At 45.6% G+C, this 22524-nt stretch overlaps 1 protein-coding gene and 1 non-coding gene across 4 annotated transcripts in view; both read right to left on the bottom strand.

Moving 5' to 3' along the window:
• The window catches only part of PPM1H (protein phosphatase, Mg2+/Mn2+ dependent 1H), a 373609-nt gene that overhangs the window by 189638 nt on the left and 161447 nt on the right, over positions 1-22524 (bottom strand). For all 3 annotated transcript variants that reach the window (XM_066369322.1, XM_066369324.1, XM_066369321.1), the window contains exons 3-4: positions 18112-18456; positions 6441-6553 (exon numbers count right to left, since the gene is read on the bottom strand). In XM_066369322.1, the coding sequence (XP_066225419.1) occupies positions 6441-6553; positions 18112-18456 (458 nt within the window). The remainder of the gene's footprint in view (positions 1-6440; positions 6554-18111; positions 18457-22524) is intronic.
• On the bottom strand, positions 6140-6247 carry LOC136396550 (U6 spliceosomal RNA). The gene has a single exon (XR_010749820.1). It is a non-coding gene; the product is annotated as a U6 spliceosomal RNA (small nuclear RNA).

Genomic DNA, 22524 nt, shown 5'->3' with positions numbered 1-22524 from the left:
ACAAAGTCACCTCTATGAGGCATGATTGGATTGTACCACCCCACATCAAAAAGGGTGGGAAAGGCTTAATCCCAAAACCAAGCCCCAGGCTACAAGGATTCTCAACACACATTAATATCACCTGGGCGACGGCCTCACGTGGGCAGCGCCGTTTTTAACAAAATGAGCATAATACATTTTATCTGCCCAACACTGATCATAAATTTGAAACTGGACAGGTTATGGTGGGTAGTCACACCTGGGCCTATAAAAAAAAAGGTTTATCTCTGCCTTAAGCAAGGCATGTCCATTGTTCTTGTTCATCTAGGTTAACACACCTTAGAAATGCCATAGCAATCTGCTTTTCCAGACTCTTTGGAGACATAACTACTCTCAAAGTAAGCACATAATCTTGTTAACTACCCTGTAATACACTCCTAGAGAGCCCACCCCCCCTTCGCTTCCTCCCACCTTCAGGCAATATTCCCTACACTCCTTCCCTTAATACCCATTGTATAAAGAAACTGCAGCCTGACCAGGCAGTGGCGCAGTGGATAGAGCATTGGACTGGGATGCAGAGGACCCAGTTATGAAACCCCGAGGTCGCTAGCTTGAGCAAGGGGTCACTTGCTCTCCTGTAGCTCCCCCTGGTCAAGGCACATATGAGAAAGCAATCAATGAACAACTAACTAAGGTGCCATGTTGGTCAAATAAGTTTATAAATATGTATATGTTTGCTTGCTTATAGTTTGCATTGGAAGTAGGGGGACAGGCTGTAAGCAGGCAGGATCCTTATAATCTAGGGCTTAGTTTTAAGACAAAGCCTTTCCCACCCTTTTTGATGTGGGGTGGTGCACTCTCATGAGGAATCTCATTATGCCTCAGATAAGTGACTTTGTATCAGAGACTTCCTTGTTTGTATATTGGATTAAAGGTTTTGATTTCTACACTATAAAGTGGGGCAGACCTGGAGCTTGCTCTCTCTCGGTTCCTGAGATTAGCATTAGAGGGGAGAACAGAGAAAGGCCACATGGAGGAGAGGAGAGGCAGCCAAGATGGTGGACTGCTGACGGAGAAGCCAGTTTGTGCAGAGAAAAGGAGACGAGGAACAGAGGTGAATAAGGCTGGTGAGGTACAAACCTTTGGTTCTAAGAAACTCAGATAAGTCAGTGGCTTTGAGAGCTCTGAATGGGAAGGGAAGAGTTTTCCTACTGTGTACTTCCTGCCCGCTGGGTGCAAGCTAGGATTAAAGCTAAATGTCTCACCAGTTCTCGGCTCTGTTGTTTCATTACCATCTGTCCGAATCAAATGCGAACCTGCATGGGCCAGACAGCTGTGATGGTGGCCGTGGCTACTGGCTTTCCATTGATGCAGAGGACCCAGTTTTGAAACCCCGAGGTCGCTGGCTTGAGCAAGGGTTCACTTGCCCTGCTCTAGCCCCCCTGGTCAAGGCACGTGTGAGAAAGCAATCAACTAACTAAGGTGCCACAACAAAGACTTGATGCTTCTCATCTCTCTCCCTTCCTTCCTGTCCTGCCTGTCTCTCCCTGTTGCTCTGTCTCCAGAAAAAAATAATAAAAGAAAAGAGGAAAGAAAACTGCAGAACTGTCCTTCTTCAGAGCATTTCCTCAGTCTGTCAAGATCTTGCTTCCAGATGTGTCTGTCCTCTGTTCGTCTCAAACAAATTTTTATAAAGTTTTCTAAAGGTTTGGATGGTCTTATGTCAACAACTACTACACTTCCCTGCAGTCTTTCTCGTCACTCAGGTTGTACCGGAATTCCAGCCAATGGAAAGCATGTGGCCATGATGTGTACCTTGGGCCCCAGCCAGAAAACCTTCCCTGAGTGCTCCTTCCATCCCCTGTTCCTGTCCAGCTGACTGGATGGAGACCCCTCAGAGACTTTGGAAGAGAAGGGTTAAGGATACAGACCCTCCTTCACCCTAGGTCCCCCAATGCCTACAGAAAACAAAGCCATTGCTTCTCTAGGCCAATTTTGGGATCTCCTGCTTCCATACTTAGCCTGCCTCATATGCCAGTGTACAACAGAAAACAGCTGTGCCTTTCCTTATACAAACTGAGATCATGCAACTCATAAGAATAAAAAACAGTCACAATATTTTTAAGATTCTCCTAAAGTCATAAGTTAATAGACTTTGAAAAATCAAATTAATTAGTACAATATTCTTGCTAGGTGGTAATACAGTTTATGCATAAATATTTTCCTTAAGAGAGAACCCCCCTGGCCGGTTGACTCAGTGGTAGAGCGTCGGCCTGGCGTGCAGAAGTCCTGGGTTCGATTCCCGGCCAGGGCACACAGGAGAAGCGCCCATCTGCTTCTCCACCCCTCCCCCTCTCCTTCCTCTCTGTCTCTCTCTTCCCCTCCCGCAGCGAGGCTCCATTGGAGCAGAGATGGCCTGGGCGCTGGGGATGGCTCCTTGGCCTCTGCCCCAGGCGCTAGAGTGGCTCTGGTAGTGGCAGAGCGACGCCCCAGAGGGGCAGAGCGTTGCCCCCTGGTGGGCAGAGTGTCGCCCCCTGGTGGGCGTGCCGGGTGGATCCCGGTCAGGCGCATGCTGGAGTCTGACTGTCTCTCCCGGTTTCCAGCTTCAGAAAAAAATACCAAAAAAAAAGAGAGAGAACCCACTATTTCCACAGCAGCTCACCACATTTCTGGACAGCTCCCATTGAGTACAGAATGCTCTCAATGAACTCGAATTGAGCACAATGAAAACAGCAGTTAGCTAGTTCTGAGCAGTTACTGAGGCCCTGATCCTGTGTGAAGAGCTTTCCACCTATCTGCTCATCTAATCTAACCTATGAAGTGGGTACAACCATCATCACCATTGAGAGGTATCAGTACTGAGGCCCTGGAAACAGGAGACTGGCCCGAGGTCACACACAACTAAAAGTGGCAGAGCCAAGATCAACCCAGGCAGAGTGAGTCCCTGCTCTTAACCACGACCTGTCCTCCTGTGGCTGTCACCTCTGCACCAGATGCACGGAGAGCAAGCCTGACTGGCCCCCCCGCCGCCCCATACCTGCAAATACCCAAAAATCTCTTTTATAGCAACACACGTTATTTGTTCACCTAGCTGGAAAAGGGACTCTAGTTAATTTGACTTTTCATCATCCCTCTTCATTCTGGTCTCTTTGGAAGGTTCCTGTTCATTCATGTGCATGTTGAAGTGTGTCACCTAGAGAGAAACTTCATGTGTAAAATCAAATTAATGACAGCACTTCCCCAAAAGGTTCTGTGTGAAGATTAATTAGGTTATTCGTGGAAAGCCCTAGAAATTAGAAATGGCATATTATAGGCAAAGTAAGCCAGCTGAAAACCATTAGCTATTATTTGCCTTATACTTCAAATGTTGCAGCCTATGATCACAACACTAACCAGATAGAATTTACCATCAATTTAAATTAGGTTTTAAATAAATGAGAACCGGTGGTTAAGTCTTTCTCCCCTATCCAGATAGTGTTTTGTTTTGTTCTCCTTTTCAACAGATACTGCACTTCATCTTGACTATGGTTATGCTTCTCCTGATTAAGGTCAGCCCACCCTCCCAGGCACTGAAGGTCATTTTGAATCTTGTTAATCATCCCCTTTACTTGGTTTCACATCATCAGCAAATTAGAGAACTGGGCCCTGAAAATCTTGGTGTGGTAAAGCTCTGGTCTTCTCTATTAGAAAGTCCCTCTGACATGGACTCACTGTTTCATCTTATCTCAGCAACCAAGGATAAATAAGGTCACTATCTTGACCACAATAATCTTGTGCCAGTATTCCTAAGTATAAATTTCCATTTCTGTGACCTCCATGAGACTTCCCAGCCCAGTCTCACAGTGGGCTAGGAGCAAAGGGAAGTTGTTAGAAGTGTAGCTTGGAAGGTGTCAGTCAAATAAGTTTGTAAATATGATATATATGTTTGCTTGCTTACAGTTTGCATTAGGTGTGGGAGACAGGCTGTAGGCTGGCAAGGTCATTATAGCCTAAGGCTCAGTCTTAAGACTAAGCCTTTCTCACCCTTTTAATACTAAGATCTTCTCAAAACTAAGTTTTTCCCCACACTGTTGCATGATGTAGGATGGTGCACTTTATGAGTAATTCCATTTATGCCTCAGATAAGTGGCTTTGTATCAGAGACTTCCTTATTTGTATATTGGCTTAAAGGCTTTAATTTTCTACACTATAAGATAAGGCAGACCAGGGGGCTCTCTCGCTCAGATCCTACCATCAGCATTGCAGAGGAGAGGCAGTCAAGATGGTGGAGTGCTGAAGGAGAAGCCAGTTTGTGCAGAGAGGAGGAGATGGGGAACAGAGGTGAATAAGGCTGGTGAGGTAGAAACCTTTGATTCTAGGAATATTCGGATGAGTCAGCGGCTTGGGAGCCCTGAATGGAAAGGGAAGTGTTTTCCCACTGTGTGTATTTCTTGCCCGCTGGGTGCGAGCTAGGATTAAAGCTAGTGGCCCACCAGATCTTGGCTCTGTTGTTTCATTACCATCTGTCCGAATCAAATGCGAACCTGCATGGGCCAGGCGGCTGTGATGGTGGCCACAGCTACTGGCCTTACATCCACCCTGTCAGGGACCTGACCACAAGAAACCAAAAGTCCACAGAGGCATGGATCCAAGGTCGCTTGCTCTAGCAAGGGGTTACTTGGTCTGCTGAAGGCCCGCGGTCAAGGCACATATGAAAGCAATCAATGAATAACTAAGCTGTCACAAAGAAAAACTGATGATAGGCAAGGAAGGAAGGAAGGAAGGAAAGAAGGGAGGGAGGGAGGGAGGGAGGGAGGAAGGAAAAGAGTCAGTCTTTAGCAAAAGTCTTGCTAGAAAGCCAACATCTTTTGTTATTAAATGGGCAGAGAAGTATGTAATACATATTAGAACACTTTTTACAATGTCTCTAATCTAAAAACTCCCTGCACCTAAAGTGAGAACACATTGGTGATTTTTTAAAAAATAAATGTTTATTTTATTGATTTGGGAGAGAGGGAGGGAGAAAGCAGGAGATAGGAACATCTGTCCCTGTATGTGCCCTGACCAGGGATCAAACTGTGCCTCAGGTCTATGCCCTAACCCAGTGGTCAGCAAACTCATTAGTCAACAGAGCCAAATATCAACAGTACAACGATTGAAATTTCTTTTAAGAGCCAACTTTTTAAACTTAAACTATACAGGTAGGTACATTCCTTATCGAGGTAGCGCCCGCACGTGGTATTTTGTGGAAGAGCCACACTCAAGGGGCTAAAGAGCCACATGTGGGGCCCTGGCCGGTTGGCTCAGCGGTAGAGCGTCGGCCTAGCGTGCGGAGGACCCAGGTTCGATTCCCGGCCAGGGCACACAGGAGAAGCGCCCATTTGCTTCTCCACCCCTCCGCCGCGCTTTCCTCTCTGTCTCTCTCTTCCCCTCCTGCAGCCAAGGCTCCATTGGAGCAAAGATGGCCCAGGCGCTGGGGATGGCTCTGTGGCCTCTGCCTCAGGCGCTAGAGTGGCTCTGGTCGCAATATGGCGACGCCCAGGATGGGCAGAGCATCGCCCCCTGGTGGGCAGAGCGTCGCCCCATGGTGGGTGTGCTGGGTGGATCCCGGTCGGGCGCATGCGGGAGTCTGTCTGACTGTCTCTCCCTGTTTCCAGCTTCAGAAAAATGCAAAAAAAAAAAAAAAAAAAAAGAGCCACATGTGGCTCGTGAGCCGCAGTTTGCCAGACCAAGGCCCTAACCAACTGAGCTATCTGGCCAGAGCACATAAGTGATTTAAACTAAAAATGTAACTCTTAATCCTCATAATGCTAGATAGATAAGGGTTAACCATAGTCTCTTGGCCTTTTGGTTGAACCCAGAAGAGAGAAGGCAACCTCAAAGGGCATGCACGTGACAGGAAAACCTCCCAGGCTTCTGGGAGGGGACAGTGCAGTCACTGAGCAGAAGTGGAACCAGCCAGGGCATAACCCCATGTCCCCTCCAAACACCCACTTCATTCAAATTCCTTTCTCTCCTGTCACTCTCACATGGGATGCCTCTGCTAAGCTTTCATTAAAAATCAGGTTCTGAAGTAAAAAAATGTCTGGATATCCTGGGTTAGATTAATCACAGGTGTATACATATGAACTGGTACTATGGACAAAGAGAAGATGGGCTTTTTGTTTCTTTCCTTTTTTTCCGAAATACGAAATGCCCCACGAACTTATGTACCACCCTTGCACAGGGGCCATTCTTAATATTCTCTGTATTGTTCCAAATTTAGTGTATGTGCTGCCCAATTGAGCAAGGCCTTTACCTTTCAGTACCAGCTGACTGGTTCTTCTTAAATGCATTTTAATTCAGAAGGAGAAGACCTGTATTGTATTTATCAACAGCTAAATCCAAGTGGAATTATTTTATTCCTAATCATATTTTTAAAAAGATAAAAAGTATCAAAAGGCAATAGGAATCAGTAAGAGCCAGGAGGCTAGTCTGCTCACCTGCTGTCTCCAGCATTTGCCACATACAGCTTCCCCAGGAGGCAGATCACAATGAGGGCCGTGCAGCCGCCGGATATATTGTACGAACTCCTCTCTTGTTCTATCTGTAGGTCCTGGAGAAGAAAACAAACGAGTGCTGGATTGTACAGGAACCTGTATCAAAAACTTTCTTAGCATCTCTCCCTAAGGGTCTGAATGTGCTTCAAAGAAGAGATAAGAGAATCCTCAGAACTGACTTTTCCACAACCAATGAGCATTTCTGGAGAGGATACTGGCATAGAGTCTGGCCCGCCAGACCATCTGCAGACCAGAGACAGGAAACAAGAGATGGCAAACAGATATAATCAGGCAAAAAATGAGAAGAATAAACCAACTGTATCCAATTAATATCACAGCTTATGGGAAACTTAGTCTCTGTGTGGACTGCCTGAGCTACCATGTGGGAAATACAACAGAGGGGCTGATAATGCCACGTGCTTGGACCTGGTCAATGGTTTTAATGCCAGTCTCCAATCAATGGCTTCTTCTTCTTCTTTTTTTTTTTTTTGTGTGGCAGAGACAGAGAGAGTCAGAGAGAGGAACAGATAGGGACAGACAGACAGACAGGAAGGGAGAGAGATGAGAAACATCAATTCTTCGTTGTGGCTCCTTAGTTGTTCATTGATTGCTTTCTCATATGTGCCTTGACCGGGGTGGGGGGGCTACAGCAGACCGAGTGACTCCTTGCTTGAGCCAGCGACCCTGGGCTCAAGCTGGTGAGCCTTGCTCAAACCAGATGAGCACACACTCAAGCTCGTGAGCTCAGGGTCTCGAACCTGGGGGTCTTCCACATCCCAGTCCAACATTCTATCCACTGCACCACTGCCTGGTCAGGCTCAATGGCTTCTTTTACAGCTAGATAAGAGAGGTGACTTGAAGGACGGTGTCCTTTATTCAATGCAGACAGGACTCAACCTCTTGTTATTTTTTTTTTTTAATTCCATTGAGTTGAGAGAAAGGGAAGAGAGGGAGGGGAAGAGAGGGAGAGAGAGAGAGAAGCATCAACCCATTGTACCATTTAGTTGTGGACTCATTGGTTGCTCTTCACCAGGGGTCAAATATGCAACCTCTGGCACACCGGGTCAATGCTTTCTCCACTGAGCTACCCGGCTAGGTCCAACCTCCTGTCTTACCGATCAAAGATCTAAGCTCCAGGACTCTGGTCTGACTTCCTCTTCCCACTAATTCACAGTAGGGATGCACATGCCTAGTAACCCTCAACTTTCACTGAGCACACCCTCTACGTCAGGTAGTGTGCTAAGCACTTTACACAGAATCTCATCTCGTCCGTCCTCACAACCATATCATTAACCTCACTGTTCAGATGCAGAGAAGTGGGGTGACCTTCATAGACTATGTTTTTACTTGCCAACTAATGACGCATCCCCAAGAAGAGTAAAAACAGACCAACATTTCTATTGACAGATATGCGTCATTCTCAAGACAGATGTCTTCATCAAATTCTATGTCAGTGACAGCAGCAAAAGTCCCGTCACCTCAGAAAATGTGAGTTGAGTTAGGAAAATAAACTGAACACTAGCTAAAATAATGCCAAACATCCCAGCAGTAATCTACCGATGGGGCAGAGGCAGGAAGAATGTAGGTTGGGCGCTAAGTACAGAAGAAAAATAAATGGTGCCTGGCTGATTGTGAGGGTGCCAGTGGCAGACCGAGGGCCAGGGCACTTTCTTAGAAACCCACAGAATTAGACCTCAGTGGCTTCAGCCAGCTCCTCATAGAAAGGGTAAGAGAATTTAGTAATCCAGCATTTATCAGCAATTGCTTTACTCCAGGGGCCAGAAGCTGTAATACAAAGTTAGATAAATCACCAGTGGGCAACTGGAAACAAAGGATCGTGAGCTGAGGCTATAGAACAGAATCAGCGTTAAAAAGGAAGGAGAGGAAAAGTACAAAGACAGGAGCTTGGAGAAACCAACATCCTGGGAATGAAGTGAGGGAGGGGGGAAAGGGGAGGGGGAGGGGAGGGGGGGAGGAAGGCTGGAATGCCAAGGGGAGTGGGAAGAGAATGCGGACGTGGGATATAGTAGTTTGCAAGTGAAGAAAAGTTCCAACAAGGGGGTAAGTGAACAGCAGCCTCAGAAACTGCACCAGGCTCCACCCTTGTGGTGCACACAGCTGACTCTTCTTTGCCATGTCTTTTCACAAGACTCGTAGGATCAAGAGGTGCCTGGCCCAGAGTCCAATAGATTCAGGTGAGAAGTGGTGATAAAATTAGGTACAGCTCCAAGAGGAGGTGCTGGGGAGGAAATGAAGCCGGGTCTAGGACTCCCACCTGAGCGCTGGCTCGCTCAGTTATGCTGCGGCTGGGTTGCCTGCACTGGAAAGATCACTTCTGTCTGGACAGTTGGGCGTTTTTATTGTGAAATTATTGAAAAAAATTATTTTTTCTCTTTGTTGATTTTTTCCCTGCATAGTAGGTTGGTTCAATAACAAATATGTGAGACCTTAAAAAAAATAAAAAGCTGCACAAGGGTCAAGCATGAGGACTCCCTTCAAGGACAACGTGGGATTTTACAAATATACTTAAAATGGTATAAGTTAGCCTCTTAAAGGACTGTGGTGAGGACTACATTAGATGGTGTGTGTGAGGGGCTTAGTAGGACATCTGTCCCTCCCACAGCTGGAATCCAGGACTGGGAGCAGAGACCTCTCTTCCTCGCTGCTTAGACCCTCAGCACCCACACCAGGCCAGCAGAAGGTGGTTAAATGCCTACTAAGTGGGCAAATAAAGTCATACATTCAAAACGTCCCTGGTTTTCGAAATGATTTCCCACCACCTTACCTGTGCCGTGACTTGAGAACCGTGTTCCACAATTCACAAACAACAGCTTACAATGCAAACAAAGGCTCACTGAGATGACAGGCAGGAACCCACAGTCAGTTAAAATGAAGTCGCATGACAAGAACTGAATGGGTGGTTCTCAGAACCTGCCCAGGGATGGCTGGAGGCTGAGAGGAGAGGCCTGGATGGAGGCCAGAGAGGGGTCACAGAGAAGCGAAAGAGGAGGAAAAAAGCATCAAGCCAGCGGAACCTCCAAACAAGTATAAAACAGAACCAATAACCCTATCCACAAAAAAGTTTGTGGGTAGATTTACTCACCCCCCATTTAAATAAATAAAGATGATATTATGATACATATTTCATCATATTAACATATAAATTGGTATGTAAAGTCCACACCCAATATTATTATAGCTTTTAATATATCGGAAGGAAGTGCTCTAGCTACAGAAACTATCCTTTCACATCCAGAATCAATATTTGTTTAAATACCTGAAGTCAGAATGAAAGACAATTTTTCTTAAAAATCCCTGAGCACCCAACTGTTTGCATGCTGCACGTGGCGGGGGGATGAATGATTCCCGACAGCCTTAAATCACTGGTGCGATCCAAAGCAGGGAAACGCTGTGGTACAGAGTCCGCAGCAAGGATGTCCTCTGGGACTCAAGTTTATTCTTCATCACACATGCAATGTTATCATGGTTTGCATCACAAGAAAATCTGATTATACAATTATGTAATCCTTACAAAAAAAATTGAGGCAGAGTGTTCAACACTAAGATTTTCTGCTATGGCAGTATTTATACTTGCCTTTAATTTTGGGGAAAACATTCGAATTAGCTTGCCCAGTTATCCTTTGTTATATCAATAGTGATTCAATCATTCTTCTTCTAATTAATTTCATCATTTCTTTCCTCTTTTCCTGTTTCAACTACTTTCTCTCTCTAGCTCTCCCAGTATAAGGAATGCTAAATTTGGCAGCACTTTTACATAAATAATGGACTAAAGCCTAGCTACACTTCATCCAAGAAACTTGGCTGACACGTTTGTGCTTTCTTTTTTTTTTAATCTTTATTTATTTTTTTAATTTATTCACTTTTTTTTAGAGAGGAGAGGGAGAGATAGACAGAGAGAGAGAGGAGAGAGAGAGAGAGAGAAAGAGAAGGGGGGGAGGAGCTGGAAGCATCAACTCCCATATGTGCCTTGACCAGGCAAGCCCAGGGTTTCGAACCGGCGACCTCAGCATTTCCAGGTCGATGCTTTATCCACTGCGCCACCACAGGTCAGGCCACGTTCGTGCTTTCAACCACCACCTCCATTTGGGTGGTAGCATACCTGTGCGGAAGTGCGCACATGCACACAAGCACACATGCTAACTGCGGGTGTGCTCTCTGGAATCACAGTGACAAAGATTTGAAAGTTGTGTTTCCATAGACTTCGCCACCCTGAAGGATTCACTGATATTAAATTACACTCTTCTAGTTCTCCAAAAACTGGGTGTAACTAGACCATATTCTAAAAATAATTGCTTCCCTCTCCCCTCCCTAGAAGCTAAAATAGCATTTATTTTTTTCGTATGCCACCTTCTCCTCTGTAAAAGATGTTTCACAAACTCTTAGTACTAAAAGGAACATTAAAGAACCATCTGGATGGTTCTTTTACTACCAGATCTAACATGATAAATGAAGTTAATAAAGACATTTACCATTAAGTCAACTATTTTCTTCAAACTCTCAACTTTTCCAATTAGCTTATGCCTCTCAAAGTCTAGGTAAAATATACAAAAATATGTAAAATTATTATTATTTTTAAAAACCTTCCGGTTTTTTGTTTTTTTTTTAAATCAATGCAATCATGGGAAAAATGACGCACTGCTTTGTGGTAAACAGACCAATTTGGAATATTTCCTCATTTTAGCTAAAACTATTTGGCTAAACTATTTTAGTTAACATGAGCAAACCTCAAGACTCAAATTTAGAAAAACTAGCAAAAAATATGTACATTATCATACCTCTTCAAGTAGGGTCTAAAAGGATCAACTAAAATGACTTGAGATTCAATTAATGAGATAATTGATTATCTGCTCCACCAAAAGTCCTGCAGACCTCCCAAGGCTACTTTCTACTTAGAAGGACTGATTTATCCTGTGTTATGTCTGCCTAAATATTTCTAGCTTTATGTCTACATCAAAGAATGAATCCAATTTTTAAGACTTGAGGACAATAAAAGGAAAAAAGAGATATGTGTCCAATGGGACTAGTTCAGCAGGAAAGAATTGCAAGACAGAAAATACATGGCTCGGGATGGTTGTAATTCAGTTTGAAAGTCCCAGAGATGACGCAACACCATGATCATTCTTTGTTTTCTACCGATTTCAGGTTGTAAAAGAAAAGAAACATCAGGCAGCACAAGGAAGCAAGTGTGGGGTACTTTCAAAAGAACTTGGCAGCTCCCCCTAACTTGGTTAAAACGTCGTTCTGAACACATTGCTAATAGTGTCAGTCACAAATAATATGATTCTGCATGGTTTTAGTATCTGGGTCCGATCTCGATTTATTCTGAGAACAAGCCAATCTGTCAGCCAGGCAATGGGAAAGGAAAAAAACAGCACTGCCTAATATTGCCACCTGCTGGTTGTTAGTGGAATCACATGCTTATTCCTTCTCGGAGGAACTTTCTGATACTCCAGAAACAAAGACAAACCAAAACTAACTCTAGCTTAAATACAGGCAGACGCGCAGGTCCACAACTTACCATGAAGATGCTAATTTTTAAAACACTACAATTTCTAAGCTATAAAACAGCTTTGCATACATCTTCCTCTTTTTCACTATAGTGTCACCATATGGGGTTTTTGTTTGTTTGTTTGTTTTTACTGAGACAGAGAGAGAGTGAGAGAGAGGGATAGACAGGGACAGACAGACAGGAACGGTTAGATGAGAAGCATCAATCATTAGTTTTTTGTTGCGCATTGCAACACCTTAATTGTTCATTGATTGCCTTCTCATATGTGCCTTGACCACAGGCCTTCAGCAGACCGAGTAACCCCTTGCTCGAGTTAGCGAGCTTGGGCTCAAGCTGGTGAGCTTTTGCTCAAACCAGATGAGCCCTCACTCAAGCTGGCGACCTCAGGGTCTCGAACCTGGGTCTTCCGCATCCCAGTCCGATGCTCCATCCACTGCGCCACCGCCCGGTCAGGCACCATATGGTTTTTACCAACAAAGCCAAACTGAGTGTATTTCCAACCATTTAATCAGTAACAGGTACAGGGACGGTAGTTTTACAAGTTAAAATATTGCCATTTTTCTCCCTTGTAACAACCAAATTTATAAAGCATTCCTCACTGTGGTGAAGAATCTATACCTGAACTGAAAAGGAAATAAGACAGATTTTTCATCTTCTCCTGCCTATGTCCAGAACTCAAATCCTGTAGGTGGCAGGCTAAAAAGCTAGTCACTGCTGATTTGGTTCTTATTCCTTGAAGGGCAAAGGTCTCCTGCAACTATATATAATGCAAGTGACTTCCTACAAGAATCTGAAATACTGACTATTGAATTGTGCGGTGAGGTGAAGAGGTGGGGGGAGGGCACTGACATCAGGCCTTAGGAGTTACTGGTTTTATTCACATCTATCATCTTGGGTCAAACAGTAACCTAAACACAACAGGTGACAAAACCTAGCTGCTAAAATTGGCACTGTCACAAAGCATTCCTGGAGAACAGGACTGATGTGACTCAAAAAGTTCTGACACTAGTCCTTTAAGAAGCCATGGTTCATTTTCTGAGTGGTCACAGACAGGACTGGCTATGCAGCTTTCTCAAGATGAAGAAGGATCAAGATAAGATACAGTTAGGGTGCCACATGGCAAGCCTGCCTCTGCCAGCATGCACAGTATGACAGGCTGTGGTCAGAGGTCACCTTCATCCCAAGCCACGTGCTACACCAGCACCCCAAGGACAGACGAGGAAAAGAGAAGCAGCGCCCTCCAAGAAGCTTCCAGTATTTGATACAACGGTTGACTTCTTTGTTTTTGGTGTGTTGTTGTTGTTGTTTTGTTTTGTTTGTTTTTTTTACAGAGACAGAGTCAGAAAGAGGGATAGTTAGGGACAGATGGGAACGGAGAGAGATGAGAAGCATCAATCATTAGTTTTTCATTGCGACACCTTAGTTGTTCATTGATTGCTTTCTCATATGTGCCTTGATCGCGAGCCTTCAGCAGATCTAGTAACCCTTTGCTGAAGCCAGCGACCTTGGGTCCAAGCTGGTGAGCTTTGCTCAAACCAGATGAGCCCGTGCTCAAGCTGGCGACCTCGGGGTCTTGAACCTGGGTCTTCCACATCCCAGTCCGACGCTCTATCCACTGTGCCACCGCCTGGTCAGGCGACTTCCTTGTTGAAAACATTTTTTCCCTACTTATGTTAGTCTATATATATATTTTTACCAATACCTACTTCTTCCTGGAAACAAGTACTATTTATTCGGGCTTGATGTTTCTGAATATTTTTAACTGACTGGTCCTTTCAGATAGAAATCAACATTCCACCACCCTACTTAATGTTATTTAGAACATCAAAATAAATGAGATATTGTATATCTTTACAGTCATATAATTTGTGACGACAAATGTACCTAAATATAACAATCTGATCTATTACTTCTAGACCCCCATGGTGTCCAGAACAATGCCGTTTATAAAATATTAGTTCAATCTATACTAGTGGTTGAGAAGGGCATGAGGAGGTGGGGTGGGAGCTACATCTCATCAGTGAAGCAGAGCTGAGGTTAAGGTGCTGGGCTTGGGAAAGCTTCAAGAATTAAGAGAGAGAGAAAGCAAGAAAGCCACACAGCTGAAATGACTGGATCGTATTTAATGCCGAGTTTCCCTATTATACAGGATCAGAATGGCACATAACCTGCAAGACCAGAAGAACACTTAGAAACAGCAAAGCTAGAAAGTGGCTGGCTATTGTGAGGGAAAAAATCAGGAACGGCTGGAAAGCCTGAGAAGGAACCAGCAAGATCAGGCCACCAAGATAAGGAAGTCAGCTGCATGTTGGGTGTCCCCAAAACCCAAAGTTTACCTTTAAACAATGCCTCTCAAAGGGATTGTCTTCTAATATTGAGAGGAACAGGAAAGAAAAAGTATTTTATATGAGCTGGCTATGGCCTTCTAAGCCATTACATCGAAAGCACACTGTGTAATTTCTGTGTTAGGGCTTCGGAAGCTCACCCCAAGCAACTGAATGGCTAAGTCATGCGCTGTATCTATGACACTGGAGTAAATTTCTTCTGAAGTCCCTGATTGAGCAAAGAAAAGCTAAGCATATATTTCTGTAATCAGTGTTAACGTAATACATCATTCACACAGAGACAGTATTAATGATTACTCTGGGCCAACAGGCATCAACTGGCTTAGCTGCTAGCAGGGCAGGAAGTAGGGCCACCCCACCAAGCACCATGAAAACCGAAGAATAAGTATGTCGTTTAATAAGGCCACACACAGTGCAAGGTCCAGGTGGGCCTCTGGGTCCAGGTGAGACCATCTGGGAAAAAACTAACATGTCAAAAGGAAGCTGAGGGGTGGACTGGATTGAGGAATAAGAGATAGCCTTAAAGCCACAGATCTGTAGTATGGCACACCAGACCCGCCACAGGTGGGCTCCAGACCGCCTCTCCAGTCCACCTGCCATCATCCTTACCTTTGAAATCTACCTTCTAACCATGGTGGACACCAGCTTGTGGCCTGTGGCCCACCTGAGTTCTCTCTCCAACATTTTTCACGCAAAAGGTTTCCTCTGCTTTCCTCCTACACACTCCTGCCTCCACTGGGCCTCACTTATCCAGGGAAGCTTCCACACCTGACTCTTTTAATCACACCCCTACATCATCCTGCGTTTCTTCTCTCCAGGTCCTTCCCATTTATAGCTTACTTAATGCCCAGCTTTGACTCACTTGATTTGGTCAATGTTCTTTCCCCCGTTAGGCCTGGCATGCAGTTAGTTGTCAATAAACACAGGGGGTGGGCAAAAGTAGGCTTACAGTTTTCTGTATGGAAAATAATGCACTAGTTGATAAAGAATAATACTAGAATGAAATCTGTTTCACTGTTGGTCAAATAAGTTTGTAAATATGATATATAGGTTTGCTCGCTTATAGTTTGCATTGGGTGTGGGAGACAGGCTGTAAGCAGGCAGGGTTGTTATATCCTAAGGCTTAGTGTTTTTGTTTTTTTGGGTTTTTTGTTTGTTTTTTACAGAGACAGAGAGAGTCAGAGAAAGGGCCAGATAGGGACAGGCAGACAGGAACGGAGAGAGATGAGAAGCATCAATCATTAGTTTTTCGTTGTGACACCCACCTTAGTTGTTCATTGATTGCTTTCTCATATGTGCCTTGACTGTGGGCCTTCAGCAGACTGAGTAACCCCTTGCTCAAGCCAGCGACCTTGGGTCCAAGCTGGTGAGCTTTGCTCAAACCAGATGAGCCCATGCTCAAGCTGGCGACCTCAGGGTCTCGAACCTGGGTCCTCCGCATCTCAGTCCAACGCTCTATCCACAGCGCCACCGCCCAGTCAGGCCCTAAGGCTTAGTTTTAAGACTAAGCCTTTCCCACCCTAAGTGACTTGGTATCAGAGACTTCCTTGGATACCAAGGAAGTATATTGGATTAAAGGTTTTGATTTCTACACTATAAAATGGGGCAGACCGGGAGCTTGCTCTCTCTCGGTTCCTGGTTCCTGAGATTAGCTTTAGAGAGGAGAGCAGATAAAGGAGAGCAGAGAAAAGGCCATGTGAAGGAGAGGAGAAGCAGCCAAGTTGGTGGAGTGCTAAAGGAGAAGCCAGTTAGTGCAGAGTTTGTGCAGAGAGAAGGAGATGGGGAACAGAAGTGAATAAGGCTGGTGAGGTAGAAAACTTTGATTCTAGGAAACTTGGATAAGTCAGTGGCTTTGGAGCCCTAAATGGAAAGGGAAGTGTTTTCCCACTCTGTGTATTTCTTGCCCGCTGGGTGGAAGCTAGGATTAAAGCTAATGGCCCACCAGTTCTTGGCTCCGTTGTTTCATTACCATCTGTCCGAATCAAATGTGAACCTGCACGGGCCAGGTGGCTGTGATGGTGGCCGTGGCTACTGGCTTTTTTACATTCACATACTCATAACTGGAAACCTGCTTTTGTCCACCTCTGTATTTGTGTACTTGAATGAACTACACAGGAAAATGAAACTATTTTTGCTGATAATTAAGTTTCCAAGATAAATTTCAGGTAATCAAACTGGCTTGTTAAAAGCTGAAAAAATATAAACAACAAGAATGAGGCTCCTGTTACTAAGTATCTTTCTGAATGGGCCTCTCATTTCAAGCAGAGTTGTTGATGGTAACACTGAGTTAACAGGCAGAAAAGCTTGAGGCTCTGCAGAGGCCTGACACAATGTGACACTGGCCTCTGGTGGATAAAACTGAGAATACAGCAGAGTTCCAAGTAACAGTCGATGATGTCACCGCACTGGCAATGGCTGAAAAATGAAAAACCCCAAGTTTCTTTTGCTTTTCGCATTTCTCCCATTAGGGCTATAAGCCCATGGTCAAACTTTTACCTCAAATATAAGCATTCTGAACACCAGTGTCTAGACACACTCATTCACATCAGAGCTTCCCATGATAGCTGGAGAGTGAGAACTGATAAGAACTAAATAAACCTCAGCAGGAGTCAATTTCACTACCTTGATTCCATTTTTCCTAATTCAGCTTTTCTAGCCTCGTGGTATTCTTCTCGGGACTGGAGACTACCAGACACTCCTAAGATAAAGGGGCATTTTAAACCACCTGCTGCTCACAGGGAAAATGTTATCTGTGTGACAGGAGAGAGACACTGGGACCAAAAAAGGGATGAGTTCAAGTGAAGAACGGGTGTAAGTTTGAGGGGCAAATATATGAGTTATTTTTGCTTAATAAACAAATCAGATGATGCTATGTAATATTATTTACTCATCAGTGCACCTCCGATTCCGCCTACTCGCCTTACTCAAGTCCTACGCTATCTTTACATATCTCTTCCTCTTTATCCGCCTGCAGGCTGCTGCTCCCTCCACGGAGAAACTAGTTAGAACCCAAACCACTGACTTGGTGCAGGTGATCTCAGAGAGGGGAGAGGTGGGAGCAGAGCAGCCCCCACCTTCCTTGCAGTCTCAACAGGCACAGGAACAGCAGAGAGGCTGATAGGGAAGGAGGCTGAAGTCATTGATCAGACACATTCAAATTTAAATGTACAAACAAATCCCTGTTTCCAAGCAAAACAAATGAGTCTTGGATATTGGCCGGTACTTTTTTTTTTTTAAAGCAGTGAGCACCACCTTGCCAATCATGGTAAAAGAGCTCTTCTCAGATCAGATTTGTAAAAGGGGGGTCACTTTGAGCACTGCACTAAAGCTCTGTTTCTCCAAACATCTGGAACCCATACACATGCACAGACCAGATGGCAACCATGCTCAATTCAATTAAGTGGAAATGAACCAGCTGGCATTAATATGTGGCTGCCGAAAGGCAAGCAGTAATGCATACATTTATTTAATAAGCTTGTTGCCTCACACACTACCTCTCACTTTCATCTTCTTTTTAATTTTGGCCAGAATGCAATGCCAGGAACTCGACGTTGCTGCCAACTCCTACTGAGAATTGAAACCATATTATAAAAGGGAGACATCACAGTGGAGCCAGGTGGAACCACGCAACAAGTGGACAGGTCAGAGACACGCCCTACCAGGGAACCTTCAAGAAGTAGGGGTTTGGCCCAAGTGCCCTCCCTGCCCCTGGGGCCCTGGACTCTTGAGCCCCACCTACCATTTCCTTGAATGCACTCTCAAGAGCCCCGATGACCAGACACTCGTGTGGAATCTTCTTCTGTGTGAAGAAGCGCGTGGGCGGGGTGCTGGGGGAGCCTGGGGTGCCCACCCCTCCACGGAGCGAGGCAGCGCGAGTCAGGGTGCGGCCGCTGGCAGATGTGTTCTCGGGTTCCTCGCCCAGGCAGGTAGGCGGGAGGACGGCCGAGTTCTTCAGGATCTCCACGATGTCCTGCAGCTGCGCCGTGACGTGGTGCTGCAGCAGGCGCGCCGCCACCACCGCGGCCCCAGACCCCGCGTGACCGTCAAACAGCGACCAGTAGTGGCAGGAAACACCTTCTGATTCCTGGTGGGAGAGGGTGACAGGGAGGCGTGAGAGCCGCAGTAGCCACTGTCCCCTGGCTGTCTGTCTTTGGTCTGCACACAGTGAGGTCAAACAGATACTCAGGGAAGGGTCCCCATATTTGTCACTGCTGTGACCACCACCCAAGGGATGAAGCGGTCCCTGCCTCTCCAGGGGGTTGGAGGGACCTCAAATTACCACGTGCTCAGTTACCACCTGGGGAGAGGCAAGCTCTACTTTAATTTGATGTGTAGGTGTTTGAGGTGAAACTCCAAACAGATGTGTTTAGAAATCCAGCTTTTCTATCTACTTCTCAACTGGAGTCTTTGGAGAAAGGCCCTTTTTTGCAAGTTCTTCAAGGGAAAATAAGTAGACTCATTTTCCTGCTTTAGGGTCCTTCCACTCTCACTTAACAGCATCATCTTCTTGGGTCTCGATCCTGAATTTTTAGAACATGTGCTTCCCTGAGACACCCAGTTTAGTCCAGGCTTTGTAAGATGCCACCAATTCGCATCATCACCATCCACTGACGCAGTGAGGAACCTCAGCGCATTCCCAGACCTTTTCATCTCTTTACTGGGAAGAAAATAAAGATGCCACCAATTCAAATCTTCTTTTCCCGTTTCCTCCCCCCCCCCCCAGTTTCACAGCTGTCGCTCAGCACCTGCTTCCCCTCCCACCCTGAAGCTACCCTTAAAACCACGCTCCCTCCCTCCCATGAACTTAGTACCTGCCAGCTGATTCTTAGATAATTTCAGGATGAACAGTTTTAAAAAACCACGTTTGAATCACACATGCCTAAAATCTTAGTGGGGGGCAGAGAGAAGAGAAGCTCAATTATGATATAGCTGTAGGAGAAAGATATTAAATACTGAAATTAAATAGGTAAGGTTCATACAGCATCCACTTCTTTTTTTTTTTTTTTTTTCATTTTTCTGAAGCTGGAAACGGGGAGAGACAGTCAGACAGACTCCCGCATGCGCCCGACCGGGATCCACCTGGCACGCCCACCATGGGGCGACGCTCTGCCCACCAGGGGGCGATGCTCTGCCCATCCTGGGCGTCGCCATATTGCGACCAGAGCCACTCTAGCGCCTGGGGCAGAGGCCACAGAGCCATCCCCAGCGCCCGGGCCATCTTTGCTCCAATGGAGCCTTGGCTGCGGGAGGGGAAGAGAGAGACAGAGAGGAAAGTGCGGCGGAGGGGTGGAGAAGCAAATGGGCGCTTCTCCTGTGTGCCCTGGCCGGGAATCGAACCTGGGTCCTCCGCACGCTAGGCCGACGCTCTACCGCTGAGCCAACCGGCCAGGGCCAGCATCCACTTCTGACTGCTAGGCTTATGTATTCTGCAATAAATATTTACTGGGTTCTTTTTAGAGCGGAAGCCATCAAATAAAGTGTTTTTGGTCCATGTAATGCGGGTGGTCATGGCCAGGCAGGTTCACAACAGTGGATTCAGGCAAATGGTAGAGGAACTGCAGAACTGGAAAGCATAGGATCATTTCTCTTTATTAGAGTCTTCCAATGGCAGGGGAGCAAATAGGCAGAGGAGTAAACAGGTCGGGAAAAACTTCTCCCGTTAGCAGGTGAACAAAGCAAAATCACCCCTCGAGGCGGCAGGCAAGCAAACAGGAAAACAGCCACTCCCAGTGACCCAGTGACGCTCAAGCAATCTCAGAAAACCGCCTTGAGGGAAAACACCATAGCCCTGTGTATGCTACACACACGTGGCTCTGCCATGTGCCCACGCACCAATCATGCAAAGTGCCAGCGAGCAAGCCTGACACAGCTGTTTCCCTACAGTCCATCTTATTTTTTTATTTGGAATTTATTTAATATACAACATTGTATAAATTTAAGGTGTGCAATATGTTGACTTGATACATTTATATGTTGTAATATGATTACCACTATAGCAATAGGTAGGACCTCTATCACATCATGCAATTGTTTTACTCTTTGTGGTTAGCATAACTGAGACCCAATCTTTTAGCAAGTGTGAATATTATAATACAATATTGATTCTATATTTACCATATTATGCATTATATCTCATTTCAAGTTTGTCTCCTTAAACAACATCTCTCCTACTCCCTACCCTGGTAACCACCATTTTAGGTCTTAGAATGGTGCTGGAAGGTACTATATAGTTATGGTGACATATATCATTACTCTATTTTGTGCCCTTTAATACTTTTTCACTCAATTCTGTGCTAGGTGCTAAGAGATAAAGTAGTAGGTTTCTTTGTTTTGGTTTTGGTTTGTTGTTTTTTGTCAATAAATATTTATTGAGCACTCTTTACATGACACACAAAAAAGTAGGCAGTGGGGATAAGACTGGATAAAAGAGACATCAGATATGGACTAATATTAATAATCCAGCAGGAGGGGGCTAGACACTGATCAAATAATCACACAAATAAACAGAATATGAAATTTGGGTGAGGACTACAAGAAGAGGTTCTTAGAGCTGTGAGGTCAGCCTGCAGAGGGGCACAATGGAGGCAGCTTCCTGAAGACATGAGGACCGGGATGCCTGAAAGGAAACAAGATAAGGCAAGAAGGGGAGAGAACGCTGAGCAGCCATAAGAGCAGGTACAAAGGCCTTGTGGTAGGAAGATGCCTGATGAGCAAGAGGAAACTGAACCATTGCCACGTGACTGAAAAGGGAACTGAGGGAGGAGAGGAGGGGGCTGAGATCACAGTTGAGACGGAGGTAGCAGCTAAACCACTCAGTCCTGCCAAGACTTGAAGAACTTTGGCTTTAGCCTAATGTTGAGAAAATGGCTATGTTAGGCTTGCTTGCTTGTACTTTGCCTGTTAAGTGCGTGAACACGTGGGAGAGCCATGTGTGTATAGTCTATGTAAGGCTATGGGTGCTTGCCCTCAGTGCAGATTGACGATTGACTGCCTGCTGCCACCATGAAGGGCCATTTTGCTGTTTGTTTGCTTGCTGCCATGAAAAGAGGTTTTCCCCTGCCAGTTTGCTCGTCATTGCAAGACTATTAAACAGGAATGGCCCAATGCTTGGTGGCTCCAGAGTTTCTCTGTCAGCCCAAATCTAATGTGGACCTGCCTGGCCTCAGCCACTGACATTACATCTGGGAAAGTGGGCAGGATTCAGATCACACAGGTATGGAGCCCCAATACTCTTGAAGGGTGGGATAGAGGAGTGGTTCTCCAGCATATGGTTCCCTGTGGCTATCCTTTTGGGGGCCACTAGCTGGGTGTTTACTACAGCCCCGTGAGAAGAAACCGAGAGCTCTGTGCAAGAGGCTGCTCAAGGTCAAAAGCTCCAGGATAAGTTGCTGACTGAGCATCAACAACGACATGAGCTGGAACGGTCACTGGAGGAAGAGTGCTGATTTGAGAACCGAAGTTCAGACTACAGGCTGAGAAACAGTGATGGCTTGAACTGAAACAAGCACTAGAGCCGTGATGGTGAACCGTTTTATAAAAACCACCCACTTTTGCAGTGCTAGTCCACCTGGTCCCTCCTGCCCACTAGTGGGCATTCCAGCCTTCATGGTGGGCCAATCACGGCGCTGTTTGGTTGCTCCGCTACGCCCACCGTGAAACATGGAACGCCCACTAGTGGGCAGGAGGGACCAGGTTGACCAGCACTGCAAAAGTGGGTGGTTTTTATAAAATGGTTCGCCATCACAGCACTAGAGAAGGAGGCTGACTAGTTTTGAGAGCTGCAGTGTGAAATGCAGGCTGAACACCAATGACACCTGGAACTGGAACAATCTCTAGAGAAGAAATTACGGGTTTGCAAACTGCAATTTGCCCTGGAACCTGAACATTGGCAGCTACAGCTGTTAGAGAAACAACTGCAGGTTCAAGAGCTCAAGAATCAGCTTCAGGCTGAGAGCTGGCACCCATAGGAGCCAAAATGGTTGCTATGGAAGGAGCAGCACCTGTGCCAGCAGAGTGGCTCTGAGTCAAGAGCAAGTGGTTCCAAGTCCTCTTCTTATGAGCAGGAAGATTACACTGAAACTGTCGTCCACAGACTCAGAGTCCAGCTGGTGGTCACTCAGAATGTAAAAACCCAGCAGCCAAGAGTGCCTCA

This window comes from Saccopteryx leptura, chromosome 2 (assembly GCF_036850995.1).
Source record: "Saccopteryx leptura isolate mSacLep1 chromosome 2, mSacLep1_pri_phased_curated, whole genome shotgun sequence".
NCBI lineage: Eukaryota > Metazoa > Chordata > Mammalia > Chiroptera > Emballonuridae > Saccopteryx > Saccopteryx leptura.
This window is presented reverse-complemented; position numbering and strand designations above follow the sequence as displayed.